This window comes from Filicampus tigris, chromosome 20 (genome assembly GCF_054856515.1).
Source record: "Filicampus tigris isolate MCC_2025a chromosome 20, RoL_Ftig_1.0, whole genome shotgun sequence".
Taxonomy (NCBI): domain Eukaryota; kingdom Metazoa; phylum Chordata; class Actinopteri; order Syngnathiformes; family Syngnathidae; genus Filicampus; species Filicampus tigris.
Window position 1 is genome coordinate 7,155,263 of NC_141236.1, and position 26,383 is coordinate 7,181,645.

Consider the following 26,383-nt stretch of genomic DNA (forward strand, 5'->3'; position numbering starts at 1 on the left):
GGGAGCACAAGCAAGCGCGTTCAAATGAGGTCAAAGGGGCAACTTGGAAACGCGTCCCCTCCGTATTCTGCCGCATTCTGCCATGTTGGGTAAACGTTGTGGCCCCCAAAACCCATAGATATTTTTTTTAACACATTTAACATATTGGTGGAAGGTCTCTTGAGTGCCGGTCCAGATGGCATCCCTTGTGAGGCATTGGCGGGCATGTCGAAACCAATCAGAGGTCAGGGGGGCAAACCTAGACAGAGAGATGGCGTGTCGCACGGCTACCCGAGGAACGTCTCTGGTGTTACCTGTGCTCTGTGCCCACGGCAGAGGCTCCTGGTGATGCCATGTCAGGATGCAGCGGTGATATTCAGGGCGAGGATCCAATTTCACATCGCAAGATAACTGCAACAAAACCAAAAGTCTTTACAGTACGTTTTACAATACAGTGCTAATTGTCATCATTAAGGGGGAACCCTAAACCCCAAAATCTTTACAAGAATATGTTCTATGCAGGTCCATTAGTCGAAACGTGGCATTGTGATTAATATTGCGTTTGTGGAATATGAGTTAAGCAGCAAAATCCACCCGATTTTAGCCAGCTCTAGGGCGGCCATTTTGTCTTCTGTCGACTGAAAATGACATCACAACTGCTCACAACGACCAATCACGGCTCAGATTCAGAAAACAGGTCAGCCGTGATTGGTCGTCGTGAGCAGTTGTGATGTCATTTTCAGTCGACAGAAGACAAAATGGCCGCCCCAGAGATGGCTAAAATCGAGTGCATTTTGTTGCTTAACTTATATTCCACAGATGCAAAATTAATCAGAACACCGTGTTTCAACTATAGTGGGCCTGCTGGGAACATATTCTTGAAAAAAATATCTTTGGGTTGACTAAAATCCACCTGTTTTTGTCCATCTCAGGTGGGAGCCATTTTGCCACTTGGCATCAAATGAAAATGACATCTCCTGTTTTCTGAAGCTGAGCCATGATTGGTCATTATCTGAGCCCTGAGCAACTGTGATGTCATTTTCAGTTGACAGAACTGACAAAATGGCCACGGCCACCCCCTGAGATGGCTAAAAAGGGGTGGATTTTGCTGCTTAACTCATGTCCCACAAACACAACATTATTCAGAATGCCGTGTTTGGACTAGTGAAGGCGCATAGAACCGATGATTGCAAACAATTTCTTGGAGTTAACCTCCCCTTCAAAAACATGTAACAAATGTTTTTGGGGCGTCTGGAATGGATTCATGTCTTTTCGATTCATGCACTACATATTGCGGTATTCTCTTCAAGACAAGACAAAAATGACACCATACCTGGTCGTTTCAACCCAAACCATGGCCATAAATGTGCTGCTGCTTACCCTCGCTTTGATGATCGTCGGCCTTGGGTCCAAAATACCCTGCATCTTCCTCAAGGCAGGGATGACAAAAAGATTACAGGTGACGACAGCGGATACGGGGTTTCCTAGGACAGAAGGCCGGGTGGAAGGATGGGCGGACGGATGGACGGACAGACAGAGAGAGGGGAGATATATGAAGACCACCTCCTCGTAAAAGCGGCGTAAATCAAGTCTTTCTCTCAACTTCACACACTACCTGGGAGGGCAAAGATGAGTTTACGAGCACCGTCGATATCCAGCGTGGCAAAGGTGGTTGGGAGCCTGTAGAAGGGGGAAAAAAAAAAAACAGTCGACATTGATTCATGGCTTGTCATTCCGCCCCAGTGGAACATGTTACAGAACCTGCTGGTTACCCTGGTTTCATGAAGACCCGACCAAAGTGGATCTGAGCGTGAAGATCTATATCCAACACCTGCTTAAGGTAGTCCTGCAAATCCAATTTTTTTTTTTTTTTTTATGCTTGCAGTACTCAATTTTGACCACAACGTGTCAGTAAAACACAGCATGAGTGGATTGATACCTTCTCTCCCATGGATACTCCGCCTGAGGTGATAATGACGTCAGCACGGCTGATGCCTTCATTCAGAGCATTGAGAAGGTCATCGGGGCTGTGGGATGCACGCAAACGCACCGGCGGTGTTAAATAGCAAGTCAACTGGGGGAAAGCCGATTATGAAAGTGCTGATGTTGAAAGAGAGAAAGAAACGGAGGTATACTTGTCTCCCACGATGCCCAGATTGATGGTTGGGTAGCCATGTTCCTGGATGGTGGCCAGCAGGGTGGAGCGATTGCTGTCCCTGATCTTCCCGGGATGGAGGTCATCCTCCGGGTTCAGCAGCTAAATAAGAAAAAAAAAAATACGGTACAGTTAGACCTCACTTCTTAAAATTACATGTTGAATTTGAATATTTTCTCCAACGTGTGTTTTTTTTTTTTTTTTTGGTGGAATACACAACAATAGTTAGTGTACATTTTTAAAGACTTGCTTTTCTCACTGGTGAGCAATTTATAAATGGAATTATATTCCGCCACCGACTGTTGAATTTACCAGTCAAAGCAGACAGCGATGACTGTGCATAAACATGAGCACGCTGCCAAAATAACCGGCACACTTTTTTTTTTTTTTTTTTGCAGAGGCTTTTTCTTAAATCCAGATGTGAATTCATTCCAGTAGATTGAGGTATAATCCTCCCCAATGAAGGACAAATTGACCATCACCTACCTCATTTCCTGTCGACATGACCGCCACCACAGGGAATTTCTGGACCTCCACCTCCGTGACTCCCACAGTGGCCAGGAGGCCGATCTCGGAGGGGCCCATGTGGGTGCCCTTGGCCAGCACACACTCGCCGCGCTTGATGTCGTGACCGATGGGCCTGACGGAACAAGCGAGACAGAAAACGCCTTGTCGGCTGACATATAGATGCGGAATCAAGGATACAAGGGGGTGTACGACAGAAGCCATTTTGAAAAATGACACCAAATTTGATTATTTCTTTCGATGTTGTTGTTGTGGCTTGTTCCATGAGGGGTGAGTCAGAAAACGTCAAACTACAAGAAGCTCAATTTAAATTTTCCCTCTTTTTTTTGTTCATTTCTGAGAACTGACCTGATGTCCTGGCCTGGCCGAGCCTGGACTAGAATTCGTACTTCCAGCTCCTCTGTGCCCTGAAAGACAAACTAGTTGACAGAAGTATTTTATAACTAATATATGCTGCTTTTCTACTGCACAGTACCATCTTAGCACAACTCTACCCTTCTGTTAAAGTAGTACTTTTCTGAAAGTGATTCAAATTTCCGTTAGCCAGCCTTGACATTATGTTTGAAGAAAATAGCGGAGTTTAGTTTGGCGAACTGATATGGTATGTTTGAACTTTTTGCAATTTAAATATACAATGTTTGATTCTCTTTTGTTTTATGTGTCAGTTTTACAGTAAACTTCAACATGGGGGTGACAAACCGCTTGAAGCGAGCACGCCGTGCCTCTTAATTGGATATCCGTGCGAATGAGAGGGTGAGGACATACTTTAAAAGCGTGTTTGATAGGTTTAAGCATGTTTTAAATGTGTTTAAATTGGATTAAAGTGTGTGGGAGGGGTAAAACTATAAAAACTTTTTTTTTTTTTTACATGATCTGGTCTGGAACATATCTCCTTCGGGTAGTACCACGGGACACTATGAAAAAAAACACGCCTGATTGAACGCATCAGCCGGAACTCGTCGCGCTAACAACAATGGAGGAGAACGAGGGCCTCCTGTATTCTCATGCATGTGTCTGACTAATTTGATCTACAAAGGAAACTCAGGGGAGTAAGAAAAAACGGACTTCTGAAGCCAAGTGGATACTGTGTAGTATAATATTGCAGCTTTCAAAGCTATAAAGCACAACAACAAGATAAGCTAACATCAGCATGTGTGCATTTTTGTCATTTCCAGCTATGGCTAGAATCCTAGCTCAAATATTTTACCACAGGGACTAAAAAAAACGGAACCTGGTAAAGCAACAACAGAACTGCAAAGAGCTTAGTCGACTCCGTTCAGGCTGAGGTTGAAATTCCCTTCCATTCGAGTCAAACTTACATCTTCGGACTCGCGGAGGAGCTCGGTGTCTTCCACCTGAACGACGGCGTCGGCCCCGCAGGGAATGGGAGCGCCGGTTGTCACCCTCATCACCTGGCCAGGCATCACGGTGTGGGTGGGCTGCACGGCCACACAAAAGGACCAGCAAGATTACACATCGCACCGAGTTTGAATGCCTGTTTCACTTTGAATTCAAAATGATAGATGACATTAAAAACAATAAAGCATTCTAAGAAAAGTGAGAATGCTGAGGCAAGCATTCATACAAGTGCAAAAAAAAAAAAAAAAAAAAAAAAAATCTGTTCAGCGTGAAGATAGTGTATGTGCCGACCTGTTCGCCTGCTTGGGACTCTCCGATGATGAAGCGGTCGCCCGGGCCGTCGGCGGCTAAAACCGCAAGGAAAAGTATCAATCAGGTGCGTGTTCTGAGACCAGGAGTGGGCGGGTATAATTTAGTTGAGTCATTGTATTTCAGTGGGCTGCAGAATGAACAATCAAGAGGGACAGAGAATGTGAGTTGACTGAATTATATAGCTTGTAGAACTCTGCCATTGCTTGGTGTTGCGTGATCTAAATTGATTGTGGAATGCCAAACCATGCAATGATTTTTTACATTTTTTTTTTTTTTTTTTTTTTTTTTAAATAAGACAAAAATCTAGCCTGAGGTGCACAGACAGTTTTTTTCCTTCCACCGTCACCATCCAAGCACTAAAATCAGTGCACATGAATGCCTGTGCGGGCCCTCAGGACAGATGCATAAAACACAGAGAAGACTTGTTGTGTACAGTCTCTCATTTCTACCAGCGAGCGCTAAAAGCAGATGCTTCGTACAAGAGGTTTTTTTTTTTTTTTTTTTTTTAAAAGGTGCCTAGAGCCAACAAGCTGCTGCCCTGCTCACCGGCTTCGCAGATCCCTTGTTGCTCCCCTACAAATCCCTACCACTGAATGTCGACGGGATTGGAATGAAAACACCTCAAATGAAGTTTAAAGATGAAATCAATCCCAAAATGTTCTTTGCAATAATATCTTCTATGCAGCCCCACTGGTCTAAACTTGATATTCGGATTAATATTGTGTTTGTGGGATACGAATGACGCAGCAAAATCCACCTGTTTTGATCCATCTCATGGGGCGGCCATTTTGGAGGTTGGACTGTTTATTGTAAATGTGGACCAACGGAGGTTTTAGCCCTCTGGAATCAACTGCATTACCTCTCACAGCATAGCCATCCTTGACAGAGGCAGGGAAGGGTGGCAGGTTGTCTTTGGCATAAACGTCCTGAGCTAGGACTCGACCCATCCCGTCTGTCGACGACAACAACAACAAAAACATGGCCATTATAACCTTTACATGCCAACAGGGAAAATGTGTTTATTCAACTTACACCACATTTCCAAAATATTGTACATATGGAATGATTATTTCAATTCAAGTATTCTGGTACGGAACAAGGGCGGGTAGACCGGAAAAAAAATACTGCCACAAAAAATACCAAAAGCTGCCGTGCTAGGCTATAGATAGACTGCATCTCATTTGTCTGAGCATTTATGCAAATCAGGGTGGTAATATGAAGATCTGATCACTGATACCAATGAGCACGTGTACGTACACATGACACTGCGGTAACTAGCCACATGTTCGTCATACACCACATGACCTTTCTTTGGGGGTTTTGACCCTTTTCCTTCAACGGCGAAATGTCAACGGCTTTTTTTTCACCCGTGGCAGACTTGGCAATGTAAATACTGTCGCTCAACAGTTTTTTGGGGGGAGACGGAGCGGTTAGGTGCGTTTGATAGGATTTCAAAAAGCTTTTCAAATAAGCTTTTTGTTTATTCTCTCACAGCTGTCACCCAAGGGAAAACGGCTCGTTTTGAACAGCATTTGAGAGACGTGCATCATTATCGTTCCATATTACACCATTCCCCGTATCGAACGTAACAGTGTGTTTGCAAAACCACAAATACAAGCGTGCATGTTTGAACGTTTTAACTAAAGTATACAGACATGCCCCAGAAGCTGCTATAGATGTAAACGGGGTTAATTTTACATCACGTTTGTCCCTCTGGAATTAAAGACGTCTTTAACATATAGGGTTCCTTTAAAAACGATTCCTAGGTGTCCCGATAACATTTAAGTGACACGTTTTTGTCAAGACACCCAAATTGAGAGTACACTTAACACACATTTCTTATGCTGAAATGAGTGTGGGCAAGATAAAAAAAAATAAAATCACGAGCAATTCAGACACTACTACACTACGTGTACTCGGTGACGGGACACGTCACCCGGCACAAATACCCCACTACCACCACCACACGGACAACGTCACCAAGCAATCAATTATGCGCCCAAAAATGTAAGCTATTATAATTATTATATGATGTGACATATTCACACACACGCATGCTATACTACGCAGCATTTTAGCAGGGTGGCTGCTCCAGCTGTTGCCTGTCTAAATATTTCATCCCTCAAATCTCCTCTTCCTCACTGCACTCGTCGCCTCACCAGCTGTGCTCCTGCAAATCCAGCACATACCCTGCTCCCCCGCTCCTAAAAAAAAAAAAAGAAACCCCACTATATACCTGGTGGGCGGGGGAAAAAAAGGCAATTCCTTTTGTAGCACCCCCCCATTTGTGCACAAATTGGCCATTGCCCTTCAGACATGAAAGGCTGGGTGACTTGTCCTCAAGGTGCTGGACTCAATACTAAGTGCAAGTCTATGTCCATTTACAGATAGGAAATCAATAACTGTGAAGATTAGTTGATTCAAAACAAAATTGCATAAGTCAATCAAACATGCTAAGCTGTTTTGATGGCATACTGTACAAAGCTTTAATGAATTTTGTGGAATGCATGGATAAAGTCCACAACTCTTCCCAACACAAACCAGCCAAGTTTTTTTTATTTTTTATTATTTTATCATTTTTTAAATCAGTGCTTGAACAGTTTTAAATTTAGATCACCTGTCATAAAAATGCCATTTTAAATGTCTTTAAAACAGTATCTCAATGAAATGAAATAATCATACTCAAGGCCTTTTCACACTGCACTTAGCAGAGCACCATCGATCAACCCATTCATTTTATGCCACGAGGTGGGAGACGCGAATATCCATGTTTTGATTGTCTCAGCATGCGTAAACCGGTCACTCAGAGTTCACTGCTGCGAGTGCAATTTTTCACTCTCGCTATTGGAGCAGTTAGCATATTATTGGTGTGTCGAAGTGTACAAGTCTGAATCAGACAAAAATGCCAAAGTTAGCTGGTAAAAGAAAAGCGGACAGTGAAAATTGTCAATTTAAAGAAGAATGAACTGAAAAAAAAAAATCTCAATCCAACACGCACTATAGCTGTGATGAAGATTTTATCATCCAAGCATGCTCAAGAAAAAACAGGAAGGTGGAAAGAAACGCCGCACATGATGCAGGTTGTTGATTTTTTTTTCTTTTTTTTTTGGGGGGGGGGGGGGGGGTCAGCTGTTGGTGCTCACCTCTGTAGTTGATGATCTCAGTGCCCAGGACGGCGGTCATCTCCAGCACAGTGATGAAGGCCTTGTCCATGGAAGTGAGGGGGAAAGGGGACATGCGGTGTCTTCGGGCCACCTTGGTAATGTCCACAGCGCTGTGACCTAAAATCGACAAGTGCCACATCGCTTTTGATCTTTGGCATCTGAATAACTCCAAGAAATGTCTCAGTAAATGACAACATTGGGGAAAATGTAATTTATTGACATAAATGACGTTTTGTATGATATTCTGTTTATAATAGATACACCTGTAAATGTCTAAGAAAAAAAGGGACATTTCGCCCCCTTTTCACACAATCAAAGGCAATTTTAATAATAATAATGATAAATATAAAAACACCCAATATCACATTGTTGTACACTTGAGCCCTACTTGAGCAAATTCCAGCATGAAAGTGGTTTTATCTAGAAGAAAATGAACCTCTCAAGTATATATATTTTTTTAATTCTTCAGCTACATGAGTCACTTTAAAGCAGGAGGCTTTTTCATCTTTATCACCGGTCAATAAGGTTTCCCCTCACATGGCCAGTACGAAACCATGTAAACATCTAATCGTCTCATCATATTATGCCGCACACAAAAATTTGATGGAAAACACAGTAAACTATAGTTTTGAAAACTTAAGTAAAGGAAAATTGCACGCTCAACTATTGTTAAATTCATTTTAAAAAGGGGTCAGGTAACAAAAAAAATTACTGGCAATACCGCAATTGTTGTTATTAAAAGTGAAGCGAATTTGTCATTTTGGTACATATTTTAGTAACAAACAAATCAGATTTGCTTTTGCAAGCCACGTAAAAAAAATGAGTTTGACACCTGTGCTTCAAGTTTTAAAAAAATGCCTATAGCAAAAAAACCTGTCACGAACTCTGCCTGTACTGATCAAACTCCAGATATTACAAATAATTGCATCTTCTTTCAGTGGCTGACCTTGAATATGTTTTTGCAACATCTAACTAACACAATGCAGCCGGATGAGGTTTGGAGGTGCTTGATAGCATCCATGTTTGTCTAATAATACCCCTCTAATGATAGCAAAGGTAAAAAAAAAAGAAAAAAAAGAACAAAGACGGTGGAACTAATATGTAATCTGCTCTTTCTTCTCTCGCCTCCTGCTCTCTCTCTCTCTCTCTCTCTCTCTCCTCCTCGCTGCCTCACAGCGACGAATCGGCGCAACGCTTTGATTTGCCTTGACCCAATTTCCTGCCTTTAAACATACACTTTACGCTTCCGCAGCACATTCCGCCGCTCGACACGAGGCTTAACAACCTCCTGGCAAAACTTCACATAGGCGAGAGACACGCACGCGTAAACGCGGCGTAACAAACCCACAAAATTACGCATTGCTTGTCACATCACAAGCGCAAATAAAAGCCATACAGGGAGTACACGCGGTGTTAAAAAGCAACATGTTCTCACCAGCAATTTGTGCTGGGTCTTACGAAAAAAAAAAATTCCATGGGACTTGCAATAAACATGTTGGAGTCAAACGCCCAAAACGGAGGAAATACGCCTCAAAGGTCAAACAAGCTGAAACAAATCAATTAACATTTTACATTCGACCCTATTAGAGTGTTAAACTTTCCCAATTAATATTCAAGTAACCATACCCGACATTTCGAGTATTTTTAAGAATGTTCTGCATCCAACTTTCGAGAGAAGAGGCCGCGCATCAATGCGACACACAAATGAGTAACAAGCGACTCTGAAGTGGAAACATTGGCACTCACTTGATCTTAGGATATTCTCTTTGCTGCTGCATCGCGACTGCACCTAGAGATTTGGGGGATGGGAGGGGGGGGGGCATTGGGGGAGAGAGACATAGAGGACAAGGAGAGAAGAGAGAGAGGGAAAGCAGTGGAAATTGGAGATAAACCGTGGTGCTATTTTGACCCGCTAGAGGTGACAAAAATGTCATGTCACAATGAGCTGTGCCCCTTTTGCCCTGCTTGTCGGAAGACTGCCGCATCTTCCGTCATCATCACCGCATTCGCGCTCATGATACACGGCAATGCGATCATACTGCAAAGGCGGCAACATGCGGCGACGTTAAGTTGTGCGGCGTCATCGAGTGCGCGTGACATCAAATTGGAGCGATTTTGCTCTGATGGGGAGGAGAGCAGCGTTGGTTTCAATTTTTTTTCTTGTCCAGATTTCACATTGCGTTCGCACGTCTCTGAGTAATTTCAGACAAGATGGTCATGATTTCAATATGTTCTCTTTTTGTGTCGTTTGGTGTCGTTTGCCAGGTTCATCCTCCATTTAGACACCCCGCCTCCCTCAAATGGACACCTCCCTTTTAATTGTAAATCAGTTCACAGACCCTTGTGTTCACATACATACATAGAATCAAACTGCTAACCAACACATCAGCACCTGTGGATGTATCTTTAGCAACTATCCTTCCAATAATAGACTAACATCGCTTCTTAATGTTGTGTGTGTCCGTGTTTATGTTCCCGAGAGCTACATCATCTTTTTGTCTGCCTCGGTTCTTGGTGTTTCTCCACATTTCACGCCAATATTCCTTATTTTGTTTTAAATTCCACTTTCGTATGACATAAATCGTAACCTAACAGTAATATGTGATCTTGTAATTAAAAAAGAAAAAAATCAATTTGACAAAGAATCCTTGCCAGTATTTACGGGTGTTTGGTTTAACTAGAGTCAGTGCTTCTAATTTGTAGGTGCAGCGGAAGTGAGTAACCATTTTGTAAAATAATAAAGTACACAAATAAAAGAATAAAATGAAGCCACTTACCATGTGAATTGCAACTCCCATTTGATACAGTACGTATAAGATAGCTCCACAATCACATCCTTCTACTGTACCACAAAGCGCTTCATCTTCAGCTAGTTTGTGGGTTAGCCTAAGCACTCAAAGTAGACTGTATCCGATTGAAATTGATTGAAAATAGGACTAATTAATGGCTAATCACATCTCTAACATCCAACTACTGGTGATCCAAAACCAGAGCAAGCATTTGTAGAATGCATAAGGCTAAATTCATCATTTCAACATCTTTGTAGAACTTTGAGGAAATTTAAGTGTAATTGTGTTTAAAAAAAAAAAAAAAAAAAAAAAAGGCACTTACCAATATTAGTATTTCTCTGAGTATATTTAACGGTCATTCTCTCACCACACGATGCCTATAGTTCTGTGTTTAGCACAGATTTACCACTCCTCCCCTCCCTCACCGCCATCAAACCGGGCACCAAACAGCCAAGGCGAGCGGGCGGGAGGATGGCTGGGATGAGGAATGAAAGGTCATGGATGGACGCAGACACTGTAGGATTGCTCGGGTGACGGGGACGAGCATGACGTGGCCCTCCAGCCCGTCGAGGTAAATAAACAAAGATACACAAACAGGAAGCACAGACTGGACAGACTTGGCTAAACTACAGAGCCGAGACATTGCAGTAAAGAAGTGAAAAGAGGAGGGAACAAAGACTACTAGAGCGGCCTGATGGCATCTACTTGACAGACATCCAACACACCAGACATTGCTAGTGAAAGCAGACTTATGTTAACCGCCGAGACGGATGGACAAAGCCAGCAAAACTAAGAGACGGACAGACAGACTTTGCATGGAAAGAAAAGAAATAACAGAGAGACAGAATGAGAACGGGGAGGAGGAGGAGGATTGGCGCAGGACAAGAGAGGAAAAACAAAAGAAAGAAGAGAGAGAGAAAAAGTACAAAAAAAAAAAAAAAGGGGCGGGGGGGGGGTGGGGGGACACACAGAGCGGGGTGTTTGTTTTGCGCGCTCCTCGCAGGAGGGTGAGGCAAAGGGCAGCGGGGCGGGTGGGGGCGGGATAGTTACTCGAGAGCTGAAGGTCCTCCTGCGATCATCTTTAAGCCCCTCCAACCTACACTGGAGCTAGTGGAGATAAAGCATCGAATCACAGGCATCAGTGCATCTGTCCCGGCAACCGCAACACCACACACAGACACGCGGGACTGACACACAGACAGACAGAGAGACAGACGGACGGACGGGCGGACGGACGGACGGGACAACCCTACAGCAGGAGCAACAAAGGAGGAGGAGGAGGAGGAATAAGGGGAGCAGGCTGGACTGGTGGATTGACTGATTGCGTAACAATCACAATGGTGCTTAATGATTATTTTGTAAATGTATCCTATCATATGTCCTTAAATGCACAGGCGCATCTCAAGAAATTAGAATATCGTCGAAAAGTTTGGGCCTATTGTACTAAAGGTTTAAGCAAGCAAAAACAGGCGCAAAACTGAAGCGGACTTTTTTTTTTTTTCAAGAGCTGCAAGGTTAGCCCCTTTTTATTTGTTTTTGTTTTTTTTACCCCTCCGCTACGATTGGATGCCTTACAGAGAACAACCATATACTGCACCAACATAAGTACAGTACAAGGCTTGAAATAACTTTTTGTCTTTGAGGAGCATTTTTGCTAATCAATGACTTCATTTGAGGAGCAACTTTGTCATTTTGAGGAGCAATTTTTTAAAAAATGTTTATTAATCGGTGCGCTAGATTTAGACATGCGTTTGTTTCTTCCGCTTGCAATTCCTACGCTTCAAACTGTCTTCTGTGCATGCGACGCTGTCCAAAATGTTCCGTGGTGACCAAAAGCCTCTTTTGAATGCTTCATGTGCTAAGCCGTCAGCACGGAGATGGAGTTGGGCTGAGAGCCTCCCCGGCTACAAATGCTCAGCCATCCCGGGAGAAATTGTTAGACAGTCTAAAGCCGAACACATACTTGAAGTCATTACCAAAGGAGGGTAGGAAAAAAAAAAAAAACACGAGAAAGTTGTGCAGACGTAGTTTGCTGAGATGATTTCAACTATTGACTCTTGTCTCTCATCCACTGTAAAGTTTTGCGACCCTGTTGCCGACAGCGCGCGAAATCCGTTTGAATTGGAGGAACAAGCAATTTGGGATCGTAAGACAAAAAAAAAAATGCAATCTTACTAAATCCTGTAAAAAATATACCACAGTGGTCGCTATTTTGGATTTTGGTAAATGAGGCCTGTCGTGATATTTTATTTTAGTATTTGAGTTTAAAAGTAAAACTATTAAAGAGCCACACAGCGTGAAATATTTCCTGATTAAATGTACAATTTCAAGGAATACTCAAATGAAATCCCCAAATTCACCATGTTAAGAATTTAGATTGCATAAAATAGCAGAATTTTGATCTCTAAACAGTATTTTTCTGTTCTTCATGAATCTGTACATTATCTTCACGTTTGGAATGAAACTATTTCAATAGAGACTTCTATGATATGTTAATTTATTGAGATGCACCTGTATGCACCTTGAAAGTGATTCAGGTTCAAATGTTAGCTCAAAAAATACATTATACCGTTACATCATTTTTATCTTTTGGCATTTTATCAAAATTAAAGGAAGAGATACAATTCTTGGCCATAGGCGATGAAACATCTTAATCTGACTTGACACTGATTTAATGTTGGGGGAAAAAAACCAACAGTCAAACTGTGGCGGCTAACACTGCGTATGCACAATTGTGAAACAAATTTTGACCTACAAATAGCACATTTTGCCACGCTGCAATTAAATAAATCCTGCATCCTCAAATACGTATCCACCAGTAACAGGAAAGATATACGGTGCCAAAGTTGCAAACGCATTTTGTGTCTGAAGTTATTGCAATCCACACCACTTTGAGGTTATGAAAGGCACGCGATGAACTAGTTTACGCAGAGGCATATGATTACGTCACAGTGCCATATTGTTTTTTTTTTCCTTACTACTCTATATAGAAATCTAGAAGTGTGTTTTTTCATGTCACCATCAATGACACATTTACTGGAATTATGACTTTACTACAGCACAATAGTCTTACTTCAGACACATTTGAAATGACATGGCCACTGTAAGGAATGAAACTCTGGGAAATGACTTCCAGGAAAACAATGACCATTTTAGGATAAATACATCTCTTTTGAAGAGTATGAAATTCATATGAAGTAAACACCTGTTAAAAGCTTGCCTCAGCCTTCCAAACTGAGGTCGAGTCATTGCAATGCATTTATGTCCCTCCACTGACATACATTCAATGTTAATGATGCATATTGACCAGTTTAACATTTTATTTGTGTTTTTTTTTTTTTTCGTTTTCTGTTTTAAAACCGCCATTTTTTTTAAAGTCACACCAGCGCAGCCTGTAAAGCGTGAAGAGATGACGAATGAAAGGAGGATTTGGGGGAGCTAAAAACAGAAAAAGCAACACACAGATCAAATTTGCAGACAGAAGCAGCACGCATGAAAACTGACGGTCGACAACTATCGACACGATCGCGGTGACAAAGTGGAGCAATTGCATCGGAGACGGACTCGCTACGAGATCTGCCCTAGCAGGCGACTTCATACGTCCCTGGCGGCATCAGAAAGTCAATCAATCCCGCAGCCGGACTACGGCAAGAAACCTCAGTGCGCGTGTGATGTGATGAAACAAAGAGAAGACGACAAAGACTCCACCAGCAGAGAGCCGTGAGAAGTGGAGGACGCTTTGCATATGACAATGAACACCGTGGTCGAATATGGTGTGCTGATGTGAGGATGTGATGTTGGACGTAAAGACAGGAGCTCATATAAAAAAAAATAAAAAAAAGAATTAACCCTGTAGCCTCCCCCCTTGACAACTTGAATACAGTTCAATAAAGTGGTGATGCAAATGTGAACACACACACACACACCAAAAAAAAAAAAAAACAGTACCAAGTGAATAAAATATGACTTTAAATCACTGGAAAGAGTTGACATGAGTGTTTGGGATTTGAGCCAGGCAACGCTTGGGCCCTTCGCCCTGTATTCATGCGATGCCGCAATCACGCAAACACTAATGTAACCTCAATCATTGCTTCAGGAAGAGCCCAACGGTGGCGAAAGACTTTGGACCTAATACCGGGCAGCATTAGCTATTCCGTTTGATGTGATTCAAGGGCCCCCTCAGATTTGCCCTTTACAGCCTCCTCGTAGAATACAAAACAGCCATGGCGGGCCGGGTCAGCGAGACGGAGGTGGCGAGGCCGGGCGGAAATCGATAGCGCGAATAACCATCCGAGTGAGGAGACGAGGCAGGAAATGATGAGATGTAACCGCCGCGGTGCTAAGCTCAGCACAAAATTAAAGGGGCTGTCCAACAAATTATGCAAAAAAGCGGGGGGGGGAGGAAGAGGGGGGGGTTTATCTGTTTGCTCGTGAGGAAGAGGAGGCCTGCGTGTGGCAATTCCGGAAGTGCTCTTTTCAAGCGGCATCGCCTCGAGAGGTGGCGCGCGAAAGAGGGATGGAGCGATGGAGGACAGAACGTGTGTACTGAAAACAATCTGCAGCCGAGTTGGCCTCCCTGGGCGGTGGAGGAAACAGCCCGGGAGGGGGAACAAGTCAAACTAAACTACAGGGCAGAAGAGATACTTGATTTCACTCATCATCTGCAGAAAGGACACCAACCGAATGGGGATGGCGATGAATGAAAGTAAATGCGAGTAGAGATACACTATGTGGACAAAACGATTGAGTCTTGCGTTCATGTATCGATAAATACGACCCTCTAGTCCAGCACAAAACTGATCGGATGTCACATGGCCGTGTTTTGAGGTGGTGCCCAAAAAAAGAATTAAAAAGAATAAAAAAAAAAAAAAAGAAAAAAAAAAAAAGACAATTTGGATTCAAACACCCCTCAAAAAATTCTTGGAAAACTGCTTAATACAAAAGTCATACCGTAAAATCAACTCAACTAATCGTCTGCTGTCACACGTGAAACAAGGAAAACGACATCATGTCTGATAGCAAGAGAAAGCTTGCAGTTCTCTGTAGGCCTGGCTTTAATTCAAATTGACATCTTTACAGGTAGGAACCATAATACAATCCCTGAGAATGTAAACAAGTCCTTCTTTTTTTTCGAGGCTAATGCTGAAAGACCGCTTCTGATTGGTTAGAATTACTTTGCGCATGCCTAGAAATTCACGCAACACTTCTGCGGAAAAATACATACTCTATTCCAAAGTACAAATTAATAATAGTCATGTGATTATAAATAATAATTCTTCAAAATAACCGAAAAATTTCACAAATTAATGCAAGTTTGTCATTACAAAAGTAGTACTCCTTGCTAAGGATTTTTGATTGCGAATTCCTCCATTCTACAGCTACTTAACTCCGGATCTTTAAATTGACATGCAGTATCTTCACCAAATATGACTCAATTTCCAAAATCTACACATCATTGGAAAGCATTTTAATGCCCTTTCAGAAATTGTACAAATCTCAATGTCTTCAATTTGACCCCGAGGGATCCGTTTTGTGCCTGAGGGTCACAAATACCCGTGATGATGCTTCACCACTGTGCAGTATGGGCTCAGTTCAGCTCTACTCACCTCCGTCTGGAGTTTCTATCAAAGTTAGTCCTACAGCGGGAAACCGTGAAAACCACGCCACATAGTCCAAATACTTTTGTCCACGTAGTGTATTTTTAATGGCAGACCCCGGGAAGGAGTGTAGTTGACCACAAAAGGTGGAGATGCACATGACAGCTTGAAAAAAAAAAAAAAAAAAAAAGAAAATCTAAACAAGGGGATGCACTTGTTGAACTTTTTGTTGAAATTCCTGTTCGCTAAACTGCCATGTGAATCACCAGTGACAACATCCACCTCCCACTGTGATGCGTTTTGTGAAAAGCTCTCCAATTAAACCTGGTGTTAACATGCGCATCTGGATGGGAAAACTCACTAATAACATCTCCAGAGCACATGATAATAGCAGGTACAGTAAACCTTCTCATGTTACAACCACGGGAAATTTACGCCGACACATTGTGAATAAAGGCCTACAGGAAAAAAAAAAATTATTGGATCGCCAGTTTAATTTGGAAGTTTGCTCACAAGAAATTAAGAGTCTAAAATTTGTATGTATTTTTATGATCGACTGTGCCAATAGACGGAATATCACTCATGAACTTATATGAAGGAAACTCCCAAGACATACCGTAGAAGCACATTGAGGTCAGGGAATTTCCAAGTCAGTCTCCAGCTCTAAACTTAATAGAAAATCAGAAGATGGAGATGAAGCTTTGACTTTCCGTCGATAGCCAAGTCACAGTTTTAAAACTGCTAAAACTTTACGGGAACTATATGGGAAACGTGGTTCCGAAGCGTTTCTGCCAAATGAGGCAACAGTTCCGACACAAAATGACAATTTACAAGGGCGCCAGCCATCACTCTTGGACAAAATCAAGTTCATGTCCACATGCTTGTATTGCCGTAGTTTTGATTTGACATGAATGTTTGCAACCAGCAACAAGAGTTGAAGTGTTGCTACCGAGGCACATGACGAGCTAACGAGCAAACTAGCATAGCTAACATCAGGTCATTTCTGCTGGCGTTACACAAAGCGAAGAGCGGGGATGTGGTACTTTTCCCGGCGGAATTACATTTACTATACTATAGAACAATTGTTTATTTTATTTTCATAAGTACTTATCGTCGCCGTCCTGTGAAAAACACTTATGTCCATTTTTCTAAAAAATGTCTTATTTTTACGTGAATGGCGTTTCTGCGTTACAGACATCGCACTAACGTGAATTTTTTTTTCTTCCCTAAATTGGACATACGTTATTCCCCGCAATGGTTTCTCCACCAAATAAGAAGTACTTAACACATAGCTTAACACATTTTTGACTGATATTCCATCTATTACTAAAGTCAATGAAAAAATAAAAAATAAAAACTACACAAATTACAGACTGTTTCTTTCTAAGTGAGCTAACTTAAATTCAGCAGGACATCAACTAATCATTCCGCCCACTGGAGATGCTAAATGCTGCATCGTTGTGCGTTATGAGCATGTCAGGTGTGACGTGGGATGCCGGTGTCCTGCATGCCGACAGATCGGAGAAGAGAAGAGCTTGGTAGAAGGTTGGCGGGTTTACCTGGTCCAAGGTAGAGTACCTTGACTTGAGCGTGATGACCTCATCCAGGTGAGCCCTGAATTCTCTCCGTGAGGCCTGGGGGAAGCCACAGGATAGTCACTCACCTTCATGCCACAAACACAATCAGGCGCACAGACGAGCAGGGGGGCAAGCGTGCGTGACCGTTTGCAGCTTTGACAACATACAGGATTGTCTCACCAAAGCGCTTGGATAACGCTGAACACACAGGCTGTTCTTTTCAAACACAAGCACACGCATACGATACATACACCCGCAATCACTTCACGTCTGCAGTGAGTTGATGCGCGTTCGGTTTTAGTTGCCGGTCGTCCAATGATAAGCCATCAACACGGCAAACAGGTCCGTGCCGCCATTCCAGACTGCAGTTTTTCAAAATATCTTAATAGGATTTCATAAGCAAATAAAAATAAAATTGATACAAACTTGGGTTCCTGAGAAACAAACTTTTTTTATGTTGTAATTTTAAATTGGGAACACACGTCGCAGCCTCAACAAGAGTTCTCTTCTTAACAGAACAAGAGGAATATACACATCCAAAATTATGTGAAGTATTCACATTCAAAGCATAAATGTGCCCGTAGTTGATGTCATTTCTAAATAAAGTTTCAGCAGAGTGTGTTACATGTTTTACTGTTGATAATGATGAACTTTTACCTTTATGTGTTAAAAAATGTTTTTTACATCCTAATATTAACAGTGGATAACTTTAGTGTACATTGGTTGCCAATGTACACTTAATAACGTTTGTACGTACAAATTTTAAAGGTTTGACTAGGGCGACCCCGGAACCGATTATTTCTATTTTAATTATTTCCTATGGTCAACATGGTTTCCAAATCTGAAACCATTGGAGGTCAGTCAGAGTGCCGGAATGAATAGTGTTCGACTTCTGAGGGCGCATTGGATTGGAATGCCGTGAAAGTGACATGACCCAAGCCAACACTGACTGGCTTTTAAATCAGCGCAATATAGCATGTTAAAAATGACATCTATGCTTTTATTTTTGAAATGTACGACTGTATCATGTAACATAGTGTTTACCACTTTATCTATCTGCCCTGGTAAGTATCAAAACTGCCTTAAATGATGTGGGTTTTTTTCTTCATTATACCTATTTTGGTATTACCAACAATTAGTAGCTGAACACATACTGCCTGCGATGGCACAGTAATTAAAAAAAAAAAAAAAAAAAAAAAAATTATACACAGACTCATTATCGCGCGGCAACAGAAAATCAATGCATTGTGATAGCAGATTGGACAAGTGTCGGCACGGTCGCGCCATTATCAGCTACGGATGACAATCGCCGGGCTTCGGGCCAGAATAATACACAATGACGAGCTGCTGAACACTTCGAGCACTAGCACCAAGCTGCTCTTTGGCATTGAGAGAGAGTGGAGTGCGCACACATGAGAGCGTCGCTTTGTACAAGCAATATTCAACATTCAAATATCACTCAACTTCATTACTGATATGTTGTGAATGGATGTACAGGCGGTCCTCGGTTTACGACTGAGTTTGGTTCCTACGGCCACGACGTAATCGGAATTTACAGTATATGCGCCTTCTCTCCAAACACAATCAGCAGTCCTGACCGACATTTCCTGTTCGGATATTTTCCCCTCCGAATGGGAACAGTGCACATGGGGCGTGACAACTCAGTGTAGTTTGGGCTAATTTATTGAAATGTCATTTTGCACTTCAAGCAGGTTAACAACCTTTGAGACAAAATGATACAAACAACAAAAGATACTCAAACTACTATAAGCTACGTAACAAATATACAAATTACTTTTAGGTCTACACATAGTTCCCATACATGTATGCGGAGGTTAGATTCATTCCAATCAGATTTCAGCTTCTATACGCTGCTATGTCGACGTAATCTGCCCACGTGGCCTTCAGAATCAGGAGTGCTGGCCAATGTAACCGAAACGACTAGCTGTTTCCTAAACCAATCAGATTTCAAAATGGCTTTAGAGCCCCAAAATGTCAGCATTTTTTCTATCCTCTGATAGATTGGTCAAAGCAAGCCAGTTTCTATTAGCAATATGTCCGTCCTTATTAATACCTTCAAACGAATTTCTGTTGAACATATTCCATTTTAATGATTGATATTTTCATCATGTTGTTGGACTCTAAACCGCTCCAGATGATGGACGTGGCACAGCTGCGTGCTGTTATTTTGCGTTTTTGTATAGTGCTGGTTGATTCTATAATTGCGACGTGATAGCAGGGGCATTAAAAGGTGGACTAAGTCAAGTTAATCCCGATTGAAGGCGCAGGTTACCAAATGCATTGCCCGCCACTGAACAATCAAATGAAAACGAATAAGTACAATCCCGAGTAAGCCTTCTTGTGTAACGTGACCGCGTACGTTGTCCTCGCGCTGCTGTGCAAACCCGTTGACTGAGTTTTCAACTTTTTGGGGGCCGCCGTGAACCGAGGACCTCCTGAATGTTTAGTTCGAAGCTCTGAAAGGGCGGACAGCAAGGCAAGTTAGATTGTACCAGAAAGAAGCCAGAGGGAGATTTGACATTGTCTCCACACAAAAGCACAAGAGGGAACAGTCCAATTTATGGGACGTAAACAAACGAGCAGGGCAGCACAGGATTGAGGAGTGAGGGAGGGAGGAAATCATGCCAGGCAAATGTGAGCTTAGAGAAGATTGGAGACAAAGTCAGGTAATGATGCGTCCGAACACATGCAGGAGTACCTCGGCAATGCTTAGGGTGGATGAACAGGAGGGGAGCCGCGCCTGGTGCGACACAAAGAAAAGGAGGAGGAGAAGAGAAAGAGGGTTAACTGACTCAAAGCCGGGTTTAGCAGGCGGGGACAGAAGCAGACAGAGACTGATGGGTGCGGTGAGAACAGCACCCCCTGCCTTTGAGGAGGGGGATGGACATCGGGATGATCGGTCTCTGTGTGACTGTCTCAGATGGGCCAAGGCAGCCAAGGGAGGGACGGACAGGACAGGACAGGACAGGACAGGACAGGAGAGAGGAATAGAGGAGGTCAGGTCAGGACAGCAGGTAGGAGCGGAAAAGGGGTTTCACGCCGACGTTTTGTAACCAATTCCCACCATGTCTCTTGTGTAATTAAAGCCAAAATAGACTACTCACACTCTTGGATGCGACACCGATTGGGAATTTTGTCATTCATCTTCTGGAAAAACAAAGTTGCACTGAAACATTGAACGCTTGGAAAGTCGAATGAAGTTTACCAGGATAGGTTGAGTGCATTTTAGGTTCATCTTGTCATTTCGCCTGAAAGCTGAACATCTGTAACTTGTTGTGAGTAGTTATTTTCTCTAAAAATCACCGACATATTTATCAAAGCATGTCATGAGGTCACCAGATTCCCCCGGAAGACGTACATTAGCACATCTGTGATATTGGCGGACCAGCCAGAAAACCTCTCATATTGTTTTAGCACTTGCGTCGATGCTAACATTACTTTTGGAGTCTATTCAAGACACAAAGTTACACAATTCACAAGGTTGGCCTCGAAGTTTAAAATGACACCGGCTTCATTGTAAATGTTCACAGCTGCAGGAGAGCCTCAAAGCTAAATAAATACTGCACACGAATACATGCAATTAGAAAATGAAATAATACACATGTTCATTAATATACAATTCACGCAACAAAAAGATTAATCAGAGAATACAATATGGAGGAATTGCTGAAGAGCCGACGCTAAACTCAGGCGCTGTGAAATACATTGTTGAAATTTAGAATGTGAGACTTGAAGTTGGAACGGTTTGAAAAATGTGATCTATTCAAGATACAGAAAATGTGCCACGGTTTTGTGCTGGTACCAACCGCAGACGTTTCCGTATAAATATTGCTGGACAGCTTTACACTTGTATCACCAATCGGCGACAGACGTTCATGACAGGTGCTAAGCGACATATAAACACAGCTTCTGCCAGGCATCTGCTAGCCTCATAAAGCACCTACCTCAAAACCTGACACATTCTTGGCGCATTCATAAGGAACTACCTCATCTATATCCAGCAAAAATAATAGCTGGCGTGGACGGCAAGCTCATTTTGAATTATAACCGAAGCAATTAGTTCAAACCAACGCTTTCATTATGACACTGTGGCACTTTCCATTACATAACAAATTGCTTTAATAAAAAGGCCGCTGCCGAAGAGATGAGAATCGAATCGCTCTCCTGCAAATTACTATACTGTGAATTGTCAAGTTGACCCCGTCAAGCTTGGATAAAATGACAATGGCACAAAAATCATCAGTTTGGCACAGGCACCGGAAACGGAGCAGCTGCAGGCACAGCCAAGCAAACCAATAACCGAAGCTGACGAGGCACAAGTGCTTCATCCTCCAGCACCTTGATTCATCGCGGGTCTCACATGGCCGTCTCCGCGTCCCGACGTATTAGAGGGGAGTCGGAAAATAGAAATTAATGAGCTCCTGAGCGACTTTGCCAGCGTTGGCAGAGAGTGGGCGCGAACACAGCACATTTGACAGGCTCGCCATTAACATATTCCACCCCCGCCCCCCCCCCCCCCCCACTCGCCATCACGGCCCGCATGGCAGGTGAGCGCGCTCGATCCAGCCGGTCAGGCGCTCTCACACGGTCCGCTTTCATATCCTGTTTGACTCGTTCTTTTCCTTCTCCGCCGCTCGCTAGTCACACTTCCTCCCGTTCTCCCTCCATCGCGCCTGAAGCGTTTGGGTTCAGCTGCTTCAGCGTTGCGTTACATCGCGCAGACACATGCAAAGCTAACACGCACATGCATGGTCACCGTCTATTTATAAAAAGGCAAACACATCAAAAACACTGACACGTACGACGAAAGCGATTGTTTACTTTTGTAAAAAGTCATTGAAGTGCTCACATATGAAAGGAGGACACCGCTATTTGCACTTTAAGCCCGGAGCAACTTGACCCAAATGGTCTTTCTAGTGTGAGCCAGACAAGGGAAGGAACATAGAAAAATCCTTTTTCTTCTTTCCCCCCCTCTTAAATGAATCAAGAGAAAAACGGCTTGCTGCACATTTACTCAATGATTACTTCGATTTTTGGATTTTAGCCCAGCAGTGTGATTACACACATTTTCTGTCAAGATTTACAAAAAAAAAAGACAATATTAAGCCATTCACTGCCATTGACGAATTTACTAGTCTTTTCACGGTCCAGCCATTCAATCCCAGGAATTTATTTACATATCGAAACTTTTTTTTTCCAAACGTTAGGGTAAAAGAGGGTCTGAAAATGTCTGCCGGTTAATGAGTTAATCACTGTGCCCTTCACCAAGTATATTCATACTATATTTTCACGTAAGCTAACAATATCTCACTAAATGATGCATTTTCCCTTTCGAAATACAAAAAAAAAACACCAGAGAAAAGCCAAATTGTGTAAACTGATCAGGTCACGCAGGTAGCATCAAGTCATCTGTGTAACGCCCCCGCAAATCTGCTCCTTTGCTTGCTTGCCAATTAGGTCGTACTCGTATCCATATTCATAGCACCCCCACGTTGGCCTCGTGGCGAGACAGGTGAGAAACTCCCGGAAAGGTCCGCAGCTTGCCAAGAAAAGAGTTCCCACGTGTTGTTTTCTGCATAATCCGAATAAAGAATAAATCTTTGCGGGGCGTGAATATGACAGAAGAGGCCCCGCCATAAACCAACGAGGCGCCAAGAGGGATTGAGATGCACGAACAAGCTGGAAAGAATCGATTGCGTAGCACAGCTTGGGTGTGTCCAAGCATCGATAACGCTGATATTGATGAAGGTATCGCTGCACCTCCGAGTGACTCTTACCCACACTGCGACATCGATATGGTGTTGCTTGTCAGCTGATTAAAGCCATCGCGGATGCCGAAGGCGCTGCTCCGACGCTCCTTGTTACATTTATGTTGTATTTTGGTTTGAGGCACTGATGCTAGTTTTCTGAATGCAGCCACCTTTCTGTCAGGCGTCTGTTATTGATGTACAAATTCCTGATTGTCAGTCAATTGAGGCCAAGCTGGGTGAAGATCCGGAGCCACTTTGAAGTAATAGCCAAATTGGACTACAATCCTCCTGTCCCGACATATCGTATATTCAGGTAAAACGACAAACTGAATAATATGAAGTTTAGATCTTTCCTTAGACAATCACAATTTTGCCATTCTTTATGTTCAATAAAATAAAAAACACAACAAAGCACAAATTCAACAATAATTTAATAATAATTTACAAAATTTTTTGAAGTATACATTTTTTCATGAATCTCACTGGGTGGGCAGTCTGTCAATCTGGGTGGGCCTGTGCACACCCAGGCCCACCCATGGCTCCGCCCCTGCGGCGTACACCCTGGACTGGTTGCCACAACACTCACATTCCCAACTATGAACAATTCCGTCCAAAATGAACCTGTGAACACGCACGTAAGAGCCGAGATGCTGCGGATGCTGAAGCATCGGCCGCGCTGCCCAGTCATAACACGAATTGGCAGCGTTACATGAGAAAGACGGAAAATAAAGATCATCGTCCTCATCCTGCAGCCTTTGCCTCCACTTTGATCCGTGGTCACATTAGCCGATTACTCAAGCTCCTACCTCTGACTCAGGGCCTGCAAACATCACCCTCCCTCTGGCATCGTCACCATCACAACCATTTAGACACACACACACACACACACACACACACACACACACACCCACACACACAGATTGATATTTAAAACCCCCGAATTAGGCTCACCAACCAAACTATGCACATGCAATGCAATCCAGCGTGGTGCCTACATGGCGAATCACACATCAAAAGCACCGCTTGCACACGCAACACACTCGACTGCACGTATCTGCGTACTTCAAAACTTGTAAACAATCTCTACACGCTATGCAGCAGGAAAAAACCAAAAAAAAAAACCAAAACACCACTTACCATCTCCTGCCTGGAGTCGAGACAGAATGAGCTCGGCGGTGGCACACGCGCGCCAGGAGGACACGCGCATGCTTTACAGCGAGAGGGCGAGTGCGCATGGTTGAGCGACGGGGGGAGAGAGAGAAGGAGAGAGAGAGGGAGGGAGAGAGAGAGGGGGGCGGGCGAGAGGAGCGCCGGAGGGGAGCGACGACACGGGAGAGGGCGAAACAGCTATGAAAGAAAATCAGAGGGCTTCTAGCTGCGCATGAGTGGTCTCGTTTGTGCGTGTACGGCGCACGAGGGACGGATGTGGCTTTTCATGATGTGAGGTGACTAATACACCGTGAGGTGAGCGAGTCGACTCGAATCGCAAGGGTCCAAACCTCCGTCTGCATTACTTGCATCTCTGTTGCCATCACTCTCCCCTGGATTAGCGCCTTGCCTTCCTTCCCTCGTCCTCGCTACATCGTTAACTCTCAACCACGCTCTCTCCTTCTTTTCTCTGCCCATCTCGTAAATCCTCTCCACCTCCAGCAGGCCAGGAGACAAGCAAGCCACTTTATGGGCCCGGGATAACGACAACAACGCACACACTTGCTCGTCTAGCTGATACTCCACAAAACCGCAAAGGAGATCAATAGTGTCGTAACATTATTTCGGCAAAAAAAAAAAAAAAAAAAAAAAGAAAAGAAATACAGCTGCCATTTGTTGTTTCACGTGGGAGATAAACCTTCAGGGGATGACGACACACACTCTTAAAACAGTTGGGGGTAAAAATGGTCCAATCCACTACTTTCTCAAATGGGTAGTTTAATTCAAAACAACCGAAAAAAATGTTTTGTTCAGAACAACGCAAGAAGGTGGGTTGAATTGACCCAATTAGTGGATCGGTCCATTATCGACCCCAAATTTTGTTATTTTTAACCCAACTGCTTTTAGAGTGCAGGCAAGAAAACCAAAACCGGATCCGTTAAATCGGGGATGGCGAACCTATTAAAGCTCACCTGTCAGTCTAAAAACAGTTGGGTTAAAAATAACACAATTTTGGGTCAAAAATGTACCGATCCACTACAGTAATTGAATCAATTTGACCCACGATCTTGCGTTGTTTTGTACAAAACAGCCCAATTTTTGGGGTTATTTTGTACAAAACTACCCATTTTTGGTGTTGTTTTCTGCAAAAACAACCCACAAAGTTGGGTCAAATTGACCCAAGTAATGGACTAGCCCATTTTTGACCCCAAATTGTGTTATTTCTAACCCAAGCGTTATTAGAGTGTATTTGATCCCACCTGCTATGTAATTCTAAAAATGAATAAAACCCCATAGAAGTGTTCTAAAAAGCTCAGAAACAAACCAGATATTGCCAAAATATTTACATCCACCCATTCACACTTTAAAGTGCTGTAAAAAAAAATGGATGGATAATGAAAAATGGTTGTATGACTTTTTTCACCAAAAACATTTAGAGAACGTGCTGATAAATTCTCAACCTTTTTTGTGCATGCGTCACCGGGGCAATAATGCTCCCGGAACTGGACACATTCTATTTGAAGTTAAGGTTTTGTTGGTTAAAGATTCATTTTTTTGCTGCTTAACCTTTTCAGGGTCACAGACGATCTGGAGCTTATCCGAACAGATTTTGGGCGAGAGGCACGTGAAAACCTGAACTGTTTGCTAGCCAAATTACAGGGCACATGTCGCATACAAAGAAAGCTATGAGCTGAGATTTAAGCATTTATCCTTTTGACCTTGAGGCACATGTCCCAACTCCATTCACAATCGTTCTTCTAAAATGTTTAAAGTGATGATCAACTCCAACATAATGTACCAATACACACGGCCCAAAATTATTCACACCCTTGGAAAATTTGAATAAAAACTACATTTGCATTTCCTGAAAGGGTATTTTGTCGCTGGAAATGATGCAAAGGGCGCACACACCTACACACACGCACACGTCTGAACATCTAAGGACAGCAACAAGATCCGTTCGCGGATTAGGAGCCGCAATAGAGTCGCAGATGGCAGATCAATAA

The 26,383-nt window shown here is 43.0% G+C and overlaps 1 protein-coding gene across 9 annotated transcripts in view; it reads right to left on the reverse strand.

The window, feature by feature from the left end:
* Window positions 1-26,383, reverse strand: part of gphnb (gephyrin b) — a 64,794-nt gene that overhangs the window by 1,392 nt on the left and 37,019 nt on the right. The window contains exons 9-24 of one of the 9 annotated variants that reach the window (XM_086018573.1): window positions 20,177-20,218; window positions 17,440-17,514; window positions 11,334-11,390; window positions 9,241-9,283; window positions 7,474-7,611; window positions 5,190-5,282; window positions 4,310-4,365; window positions 3,979-4,098; window positions 3,008-3,078; window positions 2,621-2,774; window positions 2,115-2,236; window positions 1,919-2,006; window positions 1,752-1,825; window positions 1,592-1,659; window positions 1,360-1,463; window positions 294-390 (exon numbers count right to left, since the gene is read on the reverse strand). In XM_086018573.1, coding sequence (XP_085874699.1) covers window positions 294-390; window positions 1,360-1,463; window positions 1,592-1,659; window positions 1,752-1,825; window positions 1,919-2,006; window positions 2,115-2,236; window positions 2,621-2,774; window positions 3,008-3,078; window positions 3,979-4,098; window positions 4,310-4,365; window positions 5,190-5,282; window positions 7,474-7,611; window positions 9,241-9,283; window positions 11,334-11,390; window positions 17,440-17,514; window positions 20,177-20,218 — 1,402 coding nt within the window. The remainder of the gene's footprint in view (window positions 1-293; window positions 391-1,359; window positions 1,464-1,591; window positions 1,660-1,751; window positions 1,826-1,918; window positions 2,007-2,114; window positions 2,237-2,620; window positions 2,775-3,007; window positions 3,079-3,978; window positions 4,099-4,309; window positions 4,366-5,189; window positions 5,283-7,473; window positions 7,612-9,240; window positions 9,284-11,333; window positions 11,391-17,439; window positions 17,515-20,176; window positions 20,219-26,383) is intronic. The other 8 variants (XM_086018566.1, XM_086018565.1, XM_086018564.1 and 5 more) reach the window with 8 other exon arrangements.